This window comes from Salvelinus namaycush, chromosome 6 (assembly GCF_016432855.1).
Source record: "Salvelinus namaycush isolate Seneca chromosome 6, SaNama_1.0, whole genome shotgun sequence".
NCBI classification, from domain to species: Eukaryota; Metazoa; Chordata; class Actinopteri; order Salmoniformes; family Salmonidae; genus Salvelinus; species Salvelinus namaycush.
The window spans coordinates 30,337,796-30,358,468 of NC_052312.1; the positions used below are offsets into that span (position 1 = coordinate 30,337,796).

General features: G+C 42.0%; 1 protein-coding gene across 1 annotated transcript; it reads right to left on the bottom strand.

Moving 5' to 3' along the window:
• Window positions 1-8,778: 8,778 nt before the first annotated feature.
• Window positions 8,779-20,365, bottom strand: LOC120049851 (L-lactate dehydrogenase B chain). Its single transcript, XM_038996308.1, has 8 exons — window positions 20,200-20,365; window positions 11,854-11,993; window positions 11,448-11,565; window positions 11,059-11,232; window positions 10,640-10,813; window positions 10,176-10,293; window positions 9,665-9,788; window positions 8,779-9,509 (listed from the first exon to the last, which is right to left on the bottom strand). Exons 2-8 carry the CDS (start codon window positions 11,980-11,982, stop codon window positions 9,342-9,344), a joined length of 1,005 nt encoding a protein of 334 aa, XP_038852236.1. The 5' UTR covers window positions 11,983-11,993; window positions 20,200-20,365; the 3' UTR covers window positions 8,779-9,341.
• Between the last annotated feature and the right edge of the window lie 308 nt (window positions 20,366-20,673).

The window sequence follows — 20,673 nt, forward strand, 5'->3', positions numbered from 1 at the left end:
TGCACACCGTGATAGGCGCATAAGACGTTTCCCTGATGCCAAATACAGATACATGATAAGCAGTGTTGGGGAAGCTACTCTTGAAATATAGTTTACCAAGCTACCAATTACTTCACTCTGGAATAATTGAAGCTAGACAAAAGCAACCCTTAAGAACAATATACTTTACTTAACTAAAATTCACTTTGAAAAAACATTTCACTACGTCCAAACTACTTTTTAATAAAATAGAGTTAAGAAAGTATTTACTAAATAAACTAAAGTAAAAAATAAAAGAAGTAACACAATAAAATAACAAGATTGAGGGGGGTACCGGTACAGGGGGTACCGGTACAGAGTCAGTGTGCGGGGGTACAGGTTAGTTGAGGTAATTTGTACATGTAGGAAGGGGTCAAGTGACTATGCATAGATAATAAACAGCGAGTAGCAGCAGTGTAAAAACAAAAGGGGGGTCAATTCAAATAGTCTGGGTGGCCATTCAAGTAATTGTTCAGCAGTCTTATGGCGTGGGGGTAGAAGCTGTTAAGGAGCCTTTTGGACCTAGACTTGGCGCTCTGGTATCGCTTGCCATGCGGTAGCAGAGAGAACAGTCTATGACTAGGGTGACTGGAGTCTTTGACAATGTTTTGGGCCTTTCTCTGACACCGCCTAGTATATAGGTCCTGGATGCAGGAAGCTTGGCCCCAGTGATGTACTGGGCTGTACTCACTACACTCTGTAGCGCCTTACGGTCGGATGCCGAGCAGTTGCTATACCAGGCAGTGGCGCAACTGGTCAGGATGCTCTCGATGGTGCAGCTGTAGGTCTTTTTGAGGATCTGGGGACCCATGCCAAACCTTTTCAGTCTCCTGAAGGGGAAAAGGCGTTGTCGTGCCCTCTTCATAACTTTCTTGGTGTGTTTGGACCATGATAGTTTGTTGGTGATGTGGAAACCAAGGAACTTGAGACACTCGAACTGCTCCACTACAGCCCTGTCGATGTGAATGGGGTGTGTTCGGCACTCCTTTTCCTGTAGTCCACAATCTTCTCCTTTGTCTTGCTCACATTGAGGGAGATGTTGTTGTCACCACACTGCCAGGTCTCTGGCCTCCTCCCTATAAGCTGTCTCACCACGCAGTCGTGGGTAAACAGGGAGTACAGGAGGGGATTAAGCACCACCCCTGGGTGGCCCTGTGTTGAGGATCAGCGTGGCAGATGTGTTGTTGCCTACCCTTACCACCCGGGGGCGGCCGGTCAGGAAGTCCCGGATCCAGTTGCAGAGGGAGGTGTTTAGTCCCAGGGTACTTAGCTTAGTGATGAGCTTTGTGGGTTGAATTAGTTGACTACATAAACAGTAGTTCACTAATCCCCAACACTGCATAAGTGATGACCTCTGAACTCTTCACAACAACATCAGGATAGACTCAGACAACAGATCCGTCCATATACAGTACACAGAACTGAAGAGCCCTATACTACAAAAAGTACATTGTTTCTATGATCATTGGGACTCATGTCTAGTTCAGTCTATTTTCAAGGAACGCACGATTCTTTGGCCAGTAAGGTTAAGGTTCATATAGTTTATAGAACCATAGTTCATATGGTTCACACATCCTGTTACACAAACAACATCAAGACATATGTATTTGACAGAGATTGTGTATTTGTCTTCAATTAAATGTCTAACAGTTCAGACAGTGAGACAGTTAATATTCTCCAATCACACTGTATTTTCAATGTATTTCAATATTTGCTCTTTTGGGACCAAAGATTCAAAAATGACCATATTTAGCAAAAAGAAGATAACAGGTGACACTGGCATTAGGCTAAACTGTCACAGCTCCAGAGGAATTTAAGATGATCCTCTCAATCATGATAGTATCCCATATCTGACCACTCTGGACCAATAATCCAGGGGTCATGAACTCTTTAAGAGTTGCTCCATATTTGTACACTTCACTGCAACCCATCTTTACACAAAAGTAGTAACATTGCCTAAAATAAGTGATGTACTATTAAAATTGCATGATCATCAATGGCATCTGTAGACAATGCATACAACATTGCATCCACTGTCACTATAACATTTACTGAGGAGGGACACAAAACAGTTATACTCCAAGAACCAAGACCAATAGAAGAGGCTTTACAGAGAATTGTCTATCTCCATGCAGATCATTCTCGGTCAAGTAATACAAACATTTATTAGTAACCTCCCAGGCTACCTCAAACAAGAGCAGGTCGTCTACAGGTAGAACTTCCTCATCCCACAGAGGCAGACCGCTCAGTGACGTCATGGATAAGGAACGGGTCAGGGGCAAGAAAAGGTAAGTGCCACTGATGCTCTCTCAGTTTGTTGGTCCTCTCCTCTGTAGGTTCAACTGTAAACTGTCTATCTTCTCACATCCGAAAATCCCACTGGAGTTCACTTGGACTCAGAAGAGGATGCAACACACATCCCATGGTCCCAGTTCGTCACTCCTAGAAGTCCACTGTCCAGGCCGCCTACATTTTGTGATTGAATCTGACCCTCGTCTTTGAACAGAAAGTCAACATTCCCTGGCTGCATGCACGGGACTGAAGTCCACACAGACATCAAGAGTAATGTTTTGACAAAGCCAATAGTGAGCAAAAGTGGAGAAAATACAGATATAGGATCTTAATTTGAGCCAGTTTGCGACAGCAGGAAAATAATCCTGCAGCAATAGGAAATAAGAATTATTATGTGGATTATAATGAATGGACATTTTTATGGGGGTTGATATGTTTTTCGTTACTGGAAATTACAAACTTTAGAAGCCTTTTTAAAACTCAAATACACCACAAGTTTGCATTTCCTGCTGTGCAGGACAATTCTCAGCAACAAAAGAGTGATCAAATGAAGATCCTACATAAATTATAAATCAAAGTTTTACAGTCATTATTCTGTGGTTTCCCTAGCCTTAAACAGTACGCCAAAGTCATGGTATAAAAAATACTCATTCACGTTTAGATATTGTATTTTTTACATAAAAAATGCAAATGTTTATTATTTATATTATGAATTTGACCCTACTATTTATAGGGCTACGGTTCCTTTTTTAGGCAATGTAGACTATATTAGGCCTACTGGAGTTTTATTATCATGCATATCATATGTCTGCAATTGAGGGACCTCGACATTAATTACAATAGCCTAAATAATTACACAAATTACACTTTTGTTTTGAAACAATAGTTTATGTTAGGGAAAAAACTGTCATTGCGACAAAAACAAAACCTAGGTAGACTACAGTTCCTTTCTGCTGATGATCACGCAGAAGGCTATACGTGACGCAATGTTTGCTTGAACTTTGCTCCTCCTCATTCACTGACAGCCAAGTGTTAGGGCTGTGTAGTGTATCCACACATTGAAACCTGACCTCGCTCTTAATCCATGTTCAGTCCATGTAGCCTTTTCAAGCGCATCAAAATCAAATCCAATCAAATTGTATTTGTCACATGCGCCGAATACAACAGGTGGAGACCTTACAGTGAAATGCTTACTTACAAGCCCTTAACCAACAACGCAGTTTTAAGAAAATCCCTAAAAAAAGTAAGAGATCATAACAAATAATAAAAGAGCAGTAGTAAATAACAATAGTGGGGCTATATACATGGGGTACCGGTACAGAGTCAATGTGTCTGTAACGATCGTCGTAATGTGGAAGAGAGGAGGACCAAATCGCAGCGTGGTATGTATCCATATTTATTTGAATACTCTTCAATACGAACAAAACAATAAACAGAACGAAACCAACGACGCTACAGTCCTGAACATGTGAACATAGGAAAAACAATGAACGCAACGAACAGGAACAATCACCCACAAACAAACAGTGAAAACAGCCTACCTTAATATGGTTCCCAATAAGAGACAACGTAAAACACCTGCCTCTGATTGAGAACCATATCAGGCCAATAAGACACACCTAAATCAATGAAACACAAAACATAGAATATACCCACCCAGCTCACGTCCTGACCAACTAAACAAAGACTAAACAAAGGAAATAAGGTCAGGAACGTGACAGTGTCAATGTGTGGGGGGCACCGGTGTCGAGGTAATTGAGGTAATTATGTACATATAGGTAGAGTAATTAAAGTGGCTATGCATAGATAATAACAGAGAGTAGCAGCAGCGTAAGGGGGGGGGGGGGGCAATGCAAATAGTGTGGGTAGCCATTTGATTAGCTGTTCAGGAGTCTTATGGCTTGGGGTAGAAGCTGTTTAGAAGCCTCTTGGACCTAGACTTGGCGCTCTGGTACCGCTTGCCGTGCGGTAGCAGAGAGAACAGTCTATGACTAGAGTGGCTGGAGTCTTTGACAATTTTTAGGGCCTTCCTCTGACACCGCCTGGTATAGAGTTCCTGGATGGCAGGAAGCTTGGCCCCGGTGATGTACTGGGCCGTACGCACTACCCTCTGTAGTGCCTTGCGGTCGGAGGCAGAGCAGTTGCCATACCACTCTCGATGGTGCAGCTGTAAAACCTTTGAGGATCTGAGGACCCATGCCAAATCTTTTCAGTCTCCTGAGGTGGAATAGGTTTTGTCGTGCCCTCTTCACAACTGTCTTGGTGTGCTTGGACCATGATAGTTTGTTGGTGATGTGGACGCCAAGAAACTTGAAGCTCTCAACCTGCTCCACTACAGCGCCGTCAATGAGAATGGGGGCATGCTCGGTCCTCCTTTTCCTGTTGTCCACAATCATCTCCTTTGTCTTGATCACGTTGAGGGAGAGGTTGTTGTCCTGGCACCACACGGTCAGGTCTCTGACCTCCTCCCTATAGGCTGTCACATCGTTGTCGGTGATCAGGCCTACCACTGTTGTGTCATCAGCAAACTTAACAATAGTGTTGGAGTCGTACCTGGCCGTTACAGTCATAAGTGAACAGGGAGTACAGGAGGAGACTGAGCACGCACCCCTGAGGGACCCCCGTGTTGAGTTTTAGCGTGGCGGATGTGTTGTTACCTACCCTTACCACTTGGGGGCAGCCCGTCAGGAAGTCCAGGATATAGTTGCAGAGGGAGGTGTTTAGTCACAGGGTCCTTAGCTTTGTGATGAGCTTTGAGGGAACTATGGTGTTGAACGCTGAACTGCAGTCAATGAAAAGCATTCTCACATAGGTGTTCCTTTTGTCCAGGTGGGAAATGGCAGTGTGGCATGTAATAGAGATTGCATCATCTGTGGATCTGTTGGTGCGGTACGCAAATTGGAGTGGGTCTAGGGTTTCTGGGATAATGGTGTGAGCAATGACCAGCTTTTCAAAACATTTCATGGCTACAGACTTGAGTGCTTCGGGTCGGTAGTCATTTAGGCAGGATACCTTAGTGTTCTTGGGAACAGGGACTATGGTGGTCTGCTTGGAACATGTTGGTATTACAGACTCAGACAGGGAAAGGTTGAACATGTCAGTGAAGACACTTGCCAGTTGGTCAGCGCATGCTCGGAGTACACGTCCTGGTAAACCGCCTGGCCCAGCGACCTTGTGAATGTTGACCTGTTTAAAGGTCTTACTCACATCGGCTGCTGCGAGCTTATTCACACAGTCGCCAGGAACATCTGATGCTCTCATGCATGTTTCAGTGTTACTTGCCTCGAAGCGAGCAAGTTATTTAGCTCGTCTGGTAGGCTCGTGTCACTGGGCAGCTCTCGGCTGTGCTTCCCTTTGTAGTCTGTAATAGTTTGCAAGCCCTGCCACATCCGACAAGCGTCGGAGTACACTTTGCCTGTTTGATGGTTCGTCGGAAGGCATAGCGGGATTTCTTATAAGCTTCTGGGTTAGAGTACCTCTCCTTGAAAGCGGCAGCTCTACCCTTTAGCTCAGTGCGAATGTTGCCTGTAATCCATGGCTTCTGGTTGGGGTATGTACGTACAATGTCCTCAATGCATTTATTGATAAAGCCAGTGACTGATGTGGTATACTCCTCAATGCCATCGGAAGAATCCCGGAATATATTCCAGTCTGTGCTAGCAAAACAGTCCTGTAGTTTAGCATCTGCTTCATCTGATCACTTTTTTATAGACCGAGTCACTGGTGCTTCCTGCTTTAATTTTTGCTTGGCACTCCATAGTCCTATTTCTCAATATTGCCTAGCCTATAGGTGGTTTAGCCTATAGGTAGGCATATTGGTGGTATATGGCATAATTTCTCATTAAATAATCTGGGTTTCACTCCCAGAAATAGTCCCCCATATGTTGTGTTGGCTATGCAAACACTTGGCACCCCCCATGCATCCTAAATGAGTTGTGTTTTAAGCATGGGGTTGAATGTTGGTCAAATAAAATGCATCCACTTCTGATGGCCCAATATTACAAGAATCAATCATGGGTGAAGTAATTTATATGGATGTCAACCAAACGCATAATTGATATTTGGCTAGTGTCTGCTGCCCAAAACTTCCCATATCCCTCAAACCTCTCATGCACTCTAGCAAACTGCATCAATTCAACAATGACCACATCTGACAGTCAAATTTTCAGAGAAAAGTCATCCCTTGGCGCGGATTGTCAACATTTCCTAGAATATAATGAATTATTCATTTCAGCACCACTAAGCAGTGGTCAGTGCCGCGAACGCAACTCACCCGCTGTCATCTCGCTCCTAACAATCCGGTGCATACAGACGGAAATATAAAAGGCAGAGAATACACGTCATGCATCAAAGAAAGAGCTTGTGTAGATGACCACATTAGTTTCTTGCTGCATTGTTTGGATGCGAAGTGTGATCACTTGGATTTTGACAGAATGAGAATGCTGGCATTTTTCCTGGTTTGTGCGATAATTCGCCAGTATGGAACATGGGGGACTCCAACTCCAGGATTTGGGTGGACGGATATCCCAGGTAATTTCTTGCTTTGATATATTCTAATGACTTTTTCATTTCTTATAGGTTCATTTCCTTCTCATAATGTCCTGAGCCAAACTTTTTAATATCCAAAAGTAATAAAAGAAAATTCGATTTTATAATTCGATGCTCTCTTTTCTCAGGACATACACCTGCTAAGGCGCAAGAGGGGCACTCTGTTGTGATGAGAAGCAAGGTTGTCAGTCCGAATTTACCTGACGATGCGAACCTTTGTTACCTTTTGAAGGAGGGTGATGAAGACCAGCAACAAATTATCTGCAAACATCGTTTAACTCGGACAAGCAAATTCAACTTCAACCCGTTTGGGCTCCGATTTGGAAAGCGCAACATATTTAACCCATCCAAGGCCAACCTCATAAGATCCAGGACAAGCAAACTGTTGCCTATTCTACTCTACTTCAGAGAACTAGATGTTCCTGCCTAAATTGCCAAGAAGGAACCAATGTTTAAACAATGGAGATGGTCAATTGCTTATGTTATAGCAGTTAGAGCAGCATCTAACCATTCACTCATGAGGTAGAGTTTGTGTGTCATATTGTCTACTTATAAGGTGGGTTTGGGAAATGCAAGTCTGCTGAATAAAAGTTTTGTACATATCTTGTATGATGTAATTATTATTATTATTACACCTTGTAATGACAATAAGGAAAATACACTCAATCGCCAAAAGTACACTACATGACCAAAAGTATGTGGATACCTGCTCGTCGAACATCTCATTCCAAAGTCATGGGCATTGATATGTATTTGGTCCCTCCTTTGATGCTATAACAGCCTCCACTCTTCTGGGAAGGCTTTCCACTAGATGTTGGAACATTGCTGCAGGGACTTGCTTCCATTCAGCCACAAGAGCATTAGTGAGGTTAGGCACTGATGTTGGGCGATTAGGCCTGGCGTTCCTATTCATCCCAAAGGTGTCTTATGGGGTTGAGGTCAGGGCTCTGTGCAGGCCAGTAAAGTTCTTCCACACCGATCTCAACAAACCATTTCTGTATGGACCTTGCATTGTCATGCTGAAAGAGGAAAGAGCCTTCCCAAAACTGTTGCCACAAAGTTGGAAAGCACAGAATTGTCTAGAATGCTGTAGCATTAAGATTTCCCTTCACTGGAACTAAGGGGCCTAGCCCGAACCATGAAAACCACCCCAGACCATTATTTTTCCATCACCAAACTTTAGTTGGCACTATGCAGTCGGGCAGGTAGCGTTCTCCTGGCTTCCGCCATACCCAGATTCGTCCTTCGGACTGCCAGATGGTGAAGCGGGATTCATCACTCCAGAGAACTCATTTCCACTGCTCCAGAGTCCAGTGGCGGCGAGCTTTACACCACTCCAGCCGACACTTGGCATTGAGCATGGGGATCTTAGGCTTGTGTGCGGCTGCTCGGCCATGGAAACCCATGGCCACGGAAACCCATTTCACAAAGCTCCCGACGAACAGTTATTGTGCTGACGTTGCCTCCAAAGGCAGTTTGGAACTCGGTAGTGAGTATAGCAACCGATGACAGACAGCTTTGTTGACAGGTGTAGCTGAAATAGCCGAAGCCACTAATTTGAAGGGGTGTCCACATACATTTGGCCATGTAGTGTAAATGTCTTGAATCAGCTAGACTAATTTCAGCAACCACTAAACAGTGGACAGGGCCTTAATTTGTTGGTTGGGGAAGTAAAGCGATGTTAACATGCAGTACTTTAAGCTACGTAACAGAATGTTCCTTTACTGAAAATATTGTCCAAATTAATTTGACGGTGTATGTGAATAAAAGTATGACAAGGGACCTGGATTTCCTTCTACATGTCACTCATCATTTTTTAAATGTCAGATTACTTAGTAGCAATATCTAACAGCAGGGAGGCATTGTGTAGCCTAGTTTATTGAGGAACGTTTATGTCATTGGACACAATAACATGCTTCATAAGGTTAAAGTATTTATTAAGTTACTCATTGGTTGTCGTCATTCATTACACAAACATGGGTGTTACAGTAAGTAAAAAATAAAACTAAAGTAGCCCGTTCCGATTGATTCCACCTCTGCCCCACCCCCCCCCCCCCCCCCCTTTTGTTTGTTTCTTTCTGGCAATCAATGTCAGACTGAACATCTCGCACAATAACCAACACCACTGCTTCCCGACAGGAGACCCAGTTATAGGGTCTTTGTTTCTGCGCTCCCGACAGGAAGTGAACAGTGCTTCAAGAAAGTGCAAATGGAGGATAAAGCCAACACTTTTTGATCGTAGTACAACAGCTTCAACACATGAATCCAATGAGGGTACATAGTCATACTGGTTCACACAGTACCTAGCACGGAAACACAGTAACCTCATCCTACAAAAGGAAAGTGGGGGGGGGGGGGGGGGGTGTGAAAGGAAGAATGTATACCAGTAGATTAAGGTGGATACAGTAGATCGGAGGACGGGTGAAACTAAGTCTGGGATTGACTGCATCGGAAACGGAGGGAGGAAGGGTAGATGCGTGTCTCTAGATGTCCTTGAGGTCCTTCTGGATGCCCCAGAGTGTGTCTGCACTTTTCTTCAGCTGGCCCACCTCAGCGTCAGTCAGGGTCATGTTGATCACACTGCCCACTCCATTGCTGTTCAGCACGCATGGCAAGGACAGGAACACCTCCTCGCCAATACCATACATGTCCTGGGGAAAACAAAACACAGCTGTCAGTCATTATCACATAGAAATGTGTGTGTTTGATTCCCTCTCTCGCTCTTTGTGTGTGTGTGTTTACATGCACATAATGTGCGTGTAACTGTGCGCGTGTCTGCACGCATGCGTCTGTGTTATCCCGTCACCTTGACCATGGTGGAGACAGGGTGGATCCTGCTCATGTTCTTGATGATGCTCTCAGTGAGATCAGCCACACTCAGGCCGATGGCCCAGTTGGTATACCCCTTCAGCTTGATCACCTCATAGGCACTGGAGGAGCACACAAAACAATCACTGTCAGTCAGCATCTACGTCCAACTGTTGCCATCTTGAACAGGTAAAACTCTCAATGAGGTGAACCTGCATGAACGTTAACTCAAATAAAAGGTTAATGCAAAATAAAATGTGAGGGCGGGCTTTGATACTTATTCTAGTATACAATGTCAGTCGAACTAGTTATATTAATGATACCAAATATTAGCCCAGCCTGATCTCATCCTTATTTTAGCCCTTACACCTTGACAGCTCCAGTAGATATGAATGAATCAGGTGGTGACCAGTACGGTGTAAACTCTAGCTGTACTACGAGCGCTAGGTGGAGTCAGAGGTACATATTTAGACTCTGGATGGAGCTGGGGATAGGTTTAGGCTATTTACCTGTCGACCACTTCCTTATGGGTGGCCTTCCAGTTCTCCTTGTCTCCGTCAAGGCCAAACTCTGGGTTCAGCTTCTGCAGGTTAACTCCAGCTACGCTGACACCGCTCCACACAGGGACTAACACACACAGATATTTATTATTTTACACAGAAAATATATATTATATATATATTTAAAAAAAAGCAGACTCAACTCACTCATAAAACAAGCAGACTCAACTCACTCATTATTTCTGACAGAGATAACTGGATGTGCAGAGTGATGTAACAATGCCAAAACAAGTACTTTTGTTTTAAAAGCTGTTAAAGCTGCCAACTGGGTGTGGCTTACTGGGTGTGACAAGAAGTTCACACATGCGCTCAGATTCCCACTAAAGTATGCACTCCACTGACATCATCCCCACCGATGGGGTCTCTGTGCTCTACCAGGACCAATCACCATCATCATCGTCACCCCTACCCACCGCTGGTATCGCCGTGTTCTCCCAGCACCCATCCGTTGAAGCTGGTGGCATGGATGCCCAGGCGCTCAGCCATCAGAAAACGGAAGCGGGCGGAGTCCAGGTTGGTGCCGCTGCCGATGACACGGTGTTTGGGCAGGCCGCTCAACTTCCATGTCACATAGGTCAACACATCCACTAGGGGTAGGGAGAGACAGGGATATGGTCAAACACACACACCCTTGACAATGTTAATGATTGACTGCCCATCCCTGCCACCCACTGTTGTCAGAATGCCCTCTCTCTTATCTTGAATTGTGGAGTGGTGTGATACTGTTGGTAAGGGTGGAATGTTGGAACTGGGCTGGCCAATGCAATCTAGGGGATAATGCCGGAAACAATTTACCTTGTGTCCAAGATTTAAATTGTCAGTGTGTGTGTACCTGGGTTGGACACCACGATAAGGGTGCAGTTGGGAGAGTGTTTGACGATCTGGGGGATGATGTGTTTGAAGATGTTGACGTTCCTCTGGACCAGGTTGAGCCTGCTCTCTCCCTCCTGCTGACGCACGCCAGCGGTCACAACCACGATGCGGGAGTTTGCAGTCACGGCATAGTCTGGACAGAGATAGGGAAAGAGCAATTGAATTACGTAGACTTTTCCCATTTAGCAGGGGGGGGGGGAGTCTAAATGGCAATCAGTGAGACGCAAGCAACCTTAAACTGGTTTCAAAACAAGCTGCATTACACTTTTAATGGCAAAATACATACATATTCCGCCTTTTTTGCTCAGAACCACTCCAGTGGCATACACACAAGGGGGATTATCTTACCTTTGTCGGCGACTATCTTAGATGTCTTTAGGAAGAGGCTGCCGTGCTGCAGGTCCATCATCTCTCCCTTCAGCTTATCCTCCATCACATCAACCAGAGCCAGCTCATCAGCCAAGTCCTACAGGAAGGAGGAGGAGAGAGAAGGTAGGGGTGGAAAGAAGGGCCAGAAGGATAGTTTGGTCATGAATACCTGGTATTTACTTGGAAATGATATGGTAAAATCCACATTTACAACCAGCCTACATAATAACTGAGTAGTAACTATTTGTTGGTATCACAATAATAGTAGTAATTCAGAGGTAAAGTAAATTAGGACTAATGTACTTGTAAAGTACTAATAACACAGTAGTAAGAGTAGTAATGCAGTTGTAAAGTAACAGTAAGACAGTGATATAGTCATACTTACCCTGAGGAGGATGCTGACGGCACAGGCCATGCCCACCATGCCCACCCCCACCACGGTCACCTTGTTCCTGGGGGGCTCAGCAGGGCCGCTGGCCATGGGGGTGATCAACTTCTGCATCACAGACGACATGATCCACGACGCTGGAGGAGGGAGAGAAGGAAGGAGATAGTTTAACCTTTAGTCTAGTTATCAAGGTTAGTCTAGTGAGAGAAAATAAATATTCAAAGGGAAACCTGGTCCAAGATCACAGTGTGAGAATTTTGTGTGAGGTAATCATGCTTTTGCCTCAACATTGAGCACGCTCTTTAGTCTAGGCATAGGCTTAATCTGTGTCTGGGAATCTAGCCCAAGGAATGCATTTAAGCCAATCAAAAACACTGCTGTATTTAATTGATTTACTCCAGACTGAGTCAAAACCAATATCCTAGTCAAACTTGGGTTCAAATAACTGGATATTTAAGTTTTTTTTTATTTTTTTTAAATGTGGTCAAAATCAGCTACTTTTGAAATATTTGAAAGTATTTTCAAATAAACTTCTGATAAATAGCCTAAACTACTAACTTCCTAATACATTATTTCAAATACACCTAGGACCAAACAGACCTGGGTTCAAATGCATAAAGTATTTCAATATTTGAAAATGCATTCTGAATATTCAACTACTTGTAGCCTATTTTCAAAGAAAACATATCCAAATACTTGCTTCGAAATGTCCTTGAAAGTAATTGAAATAGCCTACACTAAATATTATCTTAACCTAGGTCTGTCCCTAGTGTTTGAGGCCAAGGGCCAAAGGTCTTGTTTAGACACGCATTTCGTAACCATTTGGAAACCATTTTGCATAGTGTATAGTGGGTTAAAGGTCACGTTTCTAAAATGTTCTGCTATTGTTTTCCATAGCTACTCCAGTGCAGTTGGTGTATATTGCTTAATATACTGTAGCCCAATTTAAGACTAGTAAACTGGCATTGCTTCAAACCATTATTTGTCAACTTAAGTCCTGCTGCTTTGGCACGCAACCAACCGCAAAACTCACTAACCCGCAGCATGGAGGTCTACACCCAACACACAGTTTAAACCCCAGCAGGAGACCAACAGTACAACACAGCTTCAAACATTTATAGGAGAGGATCTTTGGAATCAAAAGCCTGGACATCCTACCATTACAACCTTCCTTACTGAGCAGTCCCTACCAAGTAAACACACGAGTAATAAGTTACCTATCAAAACCCAAGGACAATAATTATGTCCCTTCGTCATTTTACTAGAATATCCTGGCTAGACATACGGAACAATATAAAAGCAACAACTAAGCCAGGGTGATTTCATAAGGCAATCACAATGACCGGACATTGCCTGGTTATCAAACTAACAATCTTGATCAAACAGGATACTTGCTTTGTCTGGCAAGGTTCCTTGCCGCCAGATACAGGCACCACCAAGTAGTGATCATATCAGGCTAGGATAAAGCAGAGCAGGCCAATGCAAGGCCTACCACGGATCAAAGCCAGCAGGGAGCCATCCTACTTCCACAGCCCCAGATTTCCCCCCCTTGTCCAACCAGAAGGTCCCCCTTGACCAGAGAATACACAGTAACCCCACCCCACCCTCAAAAAAGGGTCCAACAAACACGCACCTTTGAGGTCACCCTAATCCTCCCTCATCTATAGACCCGAGCCAAAATTATAATCCACAAAACACACTGCCCCCTCCATCTGCTGCTGCTGAGGCATGCAAAAACTTGCGCGATAAGTGCCGTCAGTGGGAGTTGCTCTGTTCACATAATCGCAAATATCTAGCATATTGCATGTCCATGTGAGAGGCAGTTACTACAGTTGGCAAACAATTCAAATATTAATTTGTCACATGCGTCTTAAACAACAGGTGTAGACAACCATTTTGAATCCATTTTCACATTCAATCTGTTGGTAATGCTTACAAATTGGATCATAACTAAAAGTATCCGAGATCCCACTCTGGAACCTTGATATGCCTGTAAATATTCCAACTTCAATTAAATGATTTCTCAATTATGCCTTAAGATACAAATGTTAAATATGTTCCAAAAACCTTCCACCAAAAGACCCTTCTATGAATTACATTTCGGACAACATTCTAAAAAAATAAAAAGGGGATTTTGTGAGGAATCACCCATTAACCATATCTGAACAAGGTCGACAGGACATGGAAGATAAAGGTCATGTCTACACTTGTCACTTGCATGCAACTTCTGCTATCAAAATACGAAGAACACATTGAAAAGATGGGTCTAGATACACAAACGTCACTTCTGGTCTGATTGTGATCAGATCTGGTCTACTGCCATCAGCTGTTGTGTTATAATATGTTGCCTATTCCACCGTTTGTAGAATGCATACCGGCATTTGAACATAGCGTGCGAAAAGGGAATCCGGACACACTCTGGTCACAGTGGACTTTTAAATGTAGACGTAGACGCAAGACGCGGTCAGAATTCCATGATCAGAATACTAAAGCTGCATGAACGGTCAAGTCTAGACACGGTGAGAGAGGGAATCAGGCTTGTCCATTTGGCGCAACGTGTTCACCTTGTCAGTCAATCACTGAACAATACTATAAAAATTGGCTAACAAAATACTTGACAAAAATGGGTGGATAACAGCACTATGGCTGGTGTCAGAGGATGCCTATTCACAGTGTAATGTGAAAGGACAAGTCCAAGAGACATTGTGTTGTGTAGCTATAACATAGCATTTAAAATACGTGATGTTCTAGTAGCTTACCATAGAGACCTATTGGGCGATTCCACACCAGGAAGACCCGAAAAAAATTGTAGATCTCAGTTTGTTCTGGCAATTATCACATAGAAAATTAATTGGGAGGAAGGTTGTTTAATATGTTTTAATTTTATCACAAGTCATTTTTTTGAAAATCATAATGAAAGTTTCCATACATGCCACTTGTAAGATCCCATGATCAGTGAACCACACATAATACAGACAACATCTTGGTGTCATTATACTCCTTATAGAAAGCTCTAGAATATGGAGTAGTTCTAGATTCTGAAATAAAGATGTTCACATATTTTTCATGTTTAATGAATGAACAAAAGTACCCTTGATGATTTAGCTTCTTTTTGTTAATTTTTTTGGGAACAGTTAGCATTGCCATCAAAATGGACCCAAGATCACCAACATGTGAAGTTCATAGGAGCTTATCAAAAGTGGGTGTCAAATGACAGCTAAGTCTATATTTTGGGGGAAATGAAGGCATAAATACATTTTTCAACCACTTTCCATCTTAAAAATTTGGCATAAGTAAAGGCTTTGATTTCTGGATAAACAGATGGAAAAGGAGTCATAAAAGCGTCTACCATAAAAAGTATTACAATGTAACAGAAAAACACAATGTATGTTTAATTAGATAAATGGTTTACCTTCTGTAAATTTAAGAAATATTACCTTGTGATTCCGTGACGCAAATATCTAAGACACTTTCTCAATTCTGTCCCTCATGAGGGAGAATAATGAAAGTTTACAGAAGTAACAAGTAATGGTAAAACTACCAACTAGTTAGTGATTTTACTGATATCAATTGTGTTGATGATTTAAGTTGAAGGGAATTACGAGTTAACAAATTAGTAACGGAATTACCCAAAAATCTGTAACGGAATTAGTGCAACTGGATTGGCTGCAATGGGAAATCATAACAGTCAAACCACAGTTGGGTCACCTGCTACTGTCCTCCCTTCCACTGGCAGTCGACGTTGAGACTGGTGTTTTGCGGGTTGTATTTAATGAAGCTGCCAGTTGAGGACTTGTGAGGCGTCTGTTTCTCAAACTAGACACTCTGATGTACTTGTCCTCTTGCTCAGTTGTGCACTGGGGCCTCCCACTCCTCTTTCTATTCTGTTCATTTCTCAGAACAAGAATAGACTGACGAGTTTCAGAAGAAAGGTCTTTGTTTCTGGCCATTTTGAGCCTGTAATCGAACCCACAAATGCTGACGCTCCAGATACTCAACTAGTCTAAATGCCAGTTTTATTGCTTCTTTAAAATCAGAACAGTTTTCAGCTGTGCTAACATAATTGCAAAAGGGTTTTCTACTGATCAATTAGCCTTTTAAAATGATAAACTTGGATTAGCTAACACAACGTGCCATTGGAACACAGGAGTGATGGTTGCTGATAACGGGCCTCTGTAGATATTCCATTAAAAATGTTTTTTTATTTTTTATTAGCTACAGTAGTCATTTACAACATTAACAATGTCGGCACTGTATTTCTGATCAATTTGATGTCATTTTAAAATTGAAAAAAATAAATAAAATGCTGTTCTTTCAAAAACAAGGACATTTCTAACTGACCCCAAACTTTTAAACGATATTGCCACATTTCCAGAGTGGGTTCTCCTCTACTTTTGAAGACATGACCCAATTTATACATAATATTTTCAATGTTATATGCCGCGTTCACGTGCTAGTCGGAACTAGGAAACTCAAATGTCCAACTTGCTAACTGGTTCTTAGTGCTGAGTGATTAGCATCATGGGCCTTAAAAAAAATAAAAAAAATGTAACATTCAACGGACTATGCATTGTGGGTGGAATGCTGTAAGGTAACACAGAATAAAACAATAAAAAGGCCCATGATGGTAGTGACTGCCCATTACTGCTTATCATTTCACATTACTTCAATAACATTTCAATTGTTGTATATTACATTTGTTTTATTTGATAACTATTATTTCATTCCAAGTCATTATCTCATCTCTATAGAGTGCTGCCTATGCTGGTTGACAAATCACTATTTTCGTAGTTCTTCAAAGTAAATAAGGCATACTTTTATGACTACTGAATACCAACAATTAATTACTTAATGTATTTTCAGGTAGAGATACCTTGAAGCAACTGCTCGCTCGCAAACGGGCATTCTGTCTCTTATAGGTAGCAGGCATAAAAGAAACAGACCATACAAGTAGGCGTGCAATGGATTATGGTCATTCTAGTTAATTACCAATTTTTTTGCATTAAACTATGTAGAATATTGGCCTTGTTGGAAACTACAACTCCCTACTTCGTTGCACAGGTCAGGCTTGATCTGATTTATCTCTAGAGAAACTGTGCAATGTGCGCATTGAGCTCACAGAAAAACTAAATGGAATTAAAATTGAACCACTTCAATTCGTTGTTTAAAAACTGAAAAATAACAAAAATATCAGTTAATCGTTCTGCACAACTGGTTGTAGTTATACATGTGCCAGGTTCAACCAGTTAGTAAGTCAGACATTTTTGAGTTTCCTAGTTCCAACTAGCACGTGAACAAGGCAATAGAGTGTTGATGTTTCTTAACTTCTTATGGCTGGGGGCGTTATTTTCACGTTCGGATGAAAAGCATGCCCAGAGTAAACTGCCTGCTACTCAGGCCTATAAGCTAAGACATGCATATTATTAGTAGATTTGGATAGAAAACACTCTGAAGTTTCTAAAACTGTTTGAATGATGTCTGTGAGTATAACAGAACTCATATGGCAGGCAAAAACCTGAGAAAGAATCCAACCAGGAAGTGGGAAATCTGAGGTTGGTAGATTTTCAAGTAATTGCCTATCCAAGATAGTAAGTGCAATCGGACCAAATTTACACTAAGGCTTCCACTAGATGTCAGTCTTTAGAACCTTGTTTCAGGCTTCTACTGTGAAGGGGGAACGAATAAGAGCTGTTTGAGTCAGGGGTCTGGCAGAATGCCATGAGCGCAGTCAGGCGTGCGGCCGTGAGAGGGAGCTGCGTTCCCTTTAATTTCTAAAGACAAAGGAATTGTCCGGTTGGAATATTATTGAAGATTTATCATAAAAACATCCTAAAGATTGATTCTATACATCGTTTGACATGTTTCTACGAACTGTAATGGAACTGTTTTGACTTTGTCTGGACTAAGTGCCTGCGCCTTGTGAATTTGGATTTGTGAACTAAACGGAGGTATTTGGACATACATGATGGACTTTATCAAACAAAAACAAACATTTATTGTGGAACTGGGATTCCTGGGAGTGCATTCCGATGAAGATCATCAAAGTTAAGTGAATATTTATAATGCTATTTCTGACTTTTGTTGACTCCACAACTTGGCGGGTAACTGTATGGCTTGTTTTGGTGGCTGAGCGCTGTACTCAGATTATTCCATGGTGTGCTTTCGCTGTAAAGCTTTTTTGAAATCTGACAGCGGTTGCATTGGAGTATATCTTTAATTTCATGCATAACACTTGTATTTATCAACATTTATGATGAGTATTTCTGTAAATTGATGTGGCTCTGCAAAAATCACTGGATGTTTTGGAAGCAAAACATTACTGAACATAACACGCCAATGTAAACTGAGATTTTTGGATATAAATATGAACTTTATCGAAAACATACATGTATTATGAAGTCCTATGAGTGCCATCTGATGAAGATAAAAGGTTAGTGATTCATTTTCTCTATTTCTGCTTTTTGTGACTCCTCTCTTTGGCTGGAAAAATGGCTGTGTTTTTTTGTGACTAGGCACTGACCTAGCATAATCGCATGGTATGCTTTCGTCGTAAAGCCTTTTTGAAATCGGACACTGTGGTGGGATTAACAACAAGTTTGTTTAAAATGGTGTATAATACTTGTATGTTTGAGGAATTTTAATGAGATTTCTGTTGTTTGAATTTTGTGCCCTGCACTTTCACTGGCTGTTGTCAAATCGATCCGTTAACAGGATTTCAGCCGTAAGAAGTTAAAGGACGTATTGGGGTGTTTTTGGAGCCTTTGTTCATGTTTTCTGTGCCCCTACAACTACTGCTGAACGAGCATGAGGAAGGATATCGCTGTTGGGGTAAGTTTTTCAAAAACAAGTGAAATAGCAACAACAACAAAAAGTCTATAACATGCCGTTTACATCAAAAATAAGGATTTGGTTCAAAGAGTAAACTTCTCCTTTAAACAATCCCAGACCTCTTTTAGGAGTGCACATTCAGCAAATCACAAGCAGAGGGAGTTCCCTTTAAATCAATTTGCCCATTCCCTGTGTTGGTGGTGCTCATAACATTTATCATAACTTAAAAGTTGAAGAGCACCCACTCTGGAAATGTGATGTACTTGTACAGTACATTGTTTTAAGCAATATGAACAAAATCAAAAAGGGTACTTGAGATAATGTGACAAATCTAGACATCCATATTTTAGAGCACACTAAGGACCATAATGGGTTCCGTGTGGCTCAGTTGGTAGAGCATGGTGCGCTTGCAACGCCTGGGTTTGAGTCCCATAGGGGACTTGTAGCTACGGGAAAATGTATGCAGTTATTACTTATTTAGTCTCTCTGGATAAGTGTCTGCTAAATTACTCAAATGTAAATGTATAATGACACCAAGATGTCTGTATCATTCACTGATCATAGGGTCTTTCAAGAGGCAAAAAAAAGGGCCTAAAATCACCTCATCATGATCTTCTCAAATGGTTTATGATACAAATGTAAAAAGAATATCAAACATTCTTCCTCACAATGAAGTTTCTATGTGAGAATTGCCTGAACAGTCAGATACCAAAATATATATGTTTGGGCCTTGCTGTCATGGACTCGCCCTAAAGAGGCCTATTAATACTAATAGGCTTGATCATGTTAAAAATATTGAAGCTTCAAGATGTCGGACATGCAATAACTGATCACAATAGGTAAATTATAATTCCCTAAAAAAAACGTAGCTATATCCTTGTAGGAGGCCAATGTTTAATACCCTTTTGTAATCACATTGAGGCAACAGTCCTATCGTCCTTGATGGCCGGATGATTTTTTGTGTTTTACACTGGTCGGCTGCAAGGTGGCAGAATACCTATAAAATTAGACAAACGTTAACAATCTGCACAGTTCAAACTAATATTCATGTCGTCAGTCAATCATTAACCACGTCTTCAAATGACATTTCGTAATACAAGAACTTTGTCACGTTCAAGACGGAGTCGCTCACGAAGCTCAACGAGGAAAATCTCAATATCCTGTAAAATTAGCGACATCCACCCCTTTAACGACAACCGATCGACTATTATAGGGAGCTAGGCCACCTCGCTAAAACACAGCATGCTATGCTATTAGGCTTCGCGTAGCCTACATCGTCTATTCCAAATGTCAAATACCAAACCATGAAGGAATATCAAGACCATTATTTAGTCTATTGCAACCAGTTTGCAATCTACAGAACGTATCCAAAAATTGTGTGTAGGCCTACGTGCATTTTTGAGCATACACCGAAGTGATGAGTCAGTCGTGCGTCACATGACAGAACAGAATCGAAAATTATGATAGCAATTCACTCAAAGTCAAAGCAAACACCGGCGGTAGCTACATACATACCTTTTGCATATATTTTAAAGATCGGTTATATCCCTTTTTGGTCCAAAGAGGCAGGCAATTGAAGCAGCGTCGAGAGTCAGGTAGTGAGAGGACGTGATGACTTCACTTATGGAGTTCGGGGTTAAAAGGGTTTTTAGCCAAAGAGGAGGATGCAAAGCAGGGCTTCACCACTGGCTGAGTTTGACACGGAGAGAATATCAATTGTATCCTCCTCGCGTCCTCAAACCCCATTGGGGGAGAAGGTCAGAGTAGCGGCACCTCTGGCTTTTTCATCCAATGGGTTTTGAGAAGGCAAGGATGAGGAGAGAGGACGTGAACGTTATGCAATTGAGATTGTGATATGTCGACAGACGGTTGGAACAAGTTTTGGCTAGATGGTATATCGTTTTTGTCCGATTTGACTTTTTGTACTAAATTGAGAATTTACACCGGCAGATTAAGATAATTAACGTAGCTGGTTAGGATAATTGGTTA

What these genes read in the sequence shown, in the direction of transcription:
- LOC120049851 (XM_038996308.1), bottom strand. Translation starts at nt 11,982, where the DNA reads ATGTCGTCTGTGATGCAGAAGTTGATCACCCCCATGGCCAGCGGCCCT. An exon ending in CCGTCAGCATCCTCCTCAGG is followed by an intron (nt 11,566 to 11,853) that starts GTAAGTATGACT and finishes TCCTTCCTGTAG; the next exon opens with GACTTGGCTGATGAGCTGGC. An exon ending in CTGTCTCCACCATGGTCAAG is followed by an intron (nt 9,510 to 9,664) that starts GTGACGGGATAA and finishes TGTTTTCCCCAG; the next exon opens with GACATGTATGGTATTGGCGA.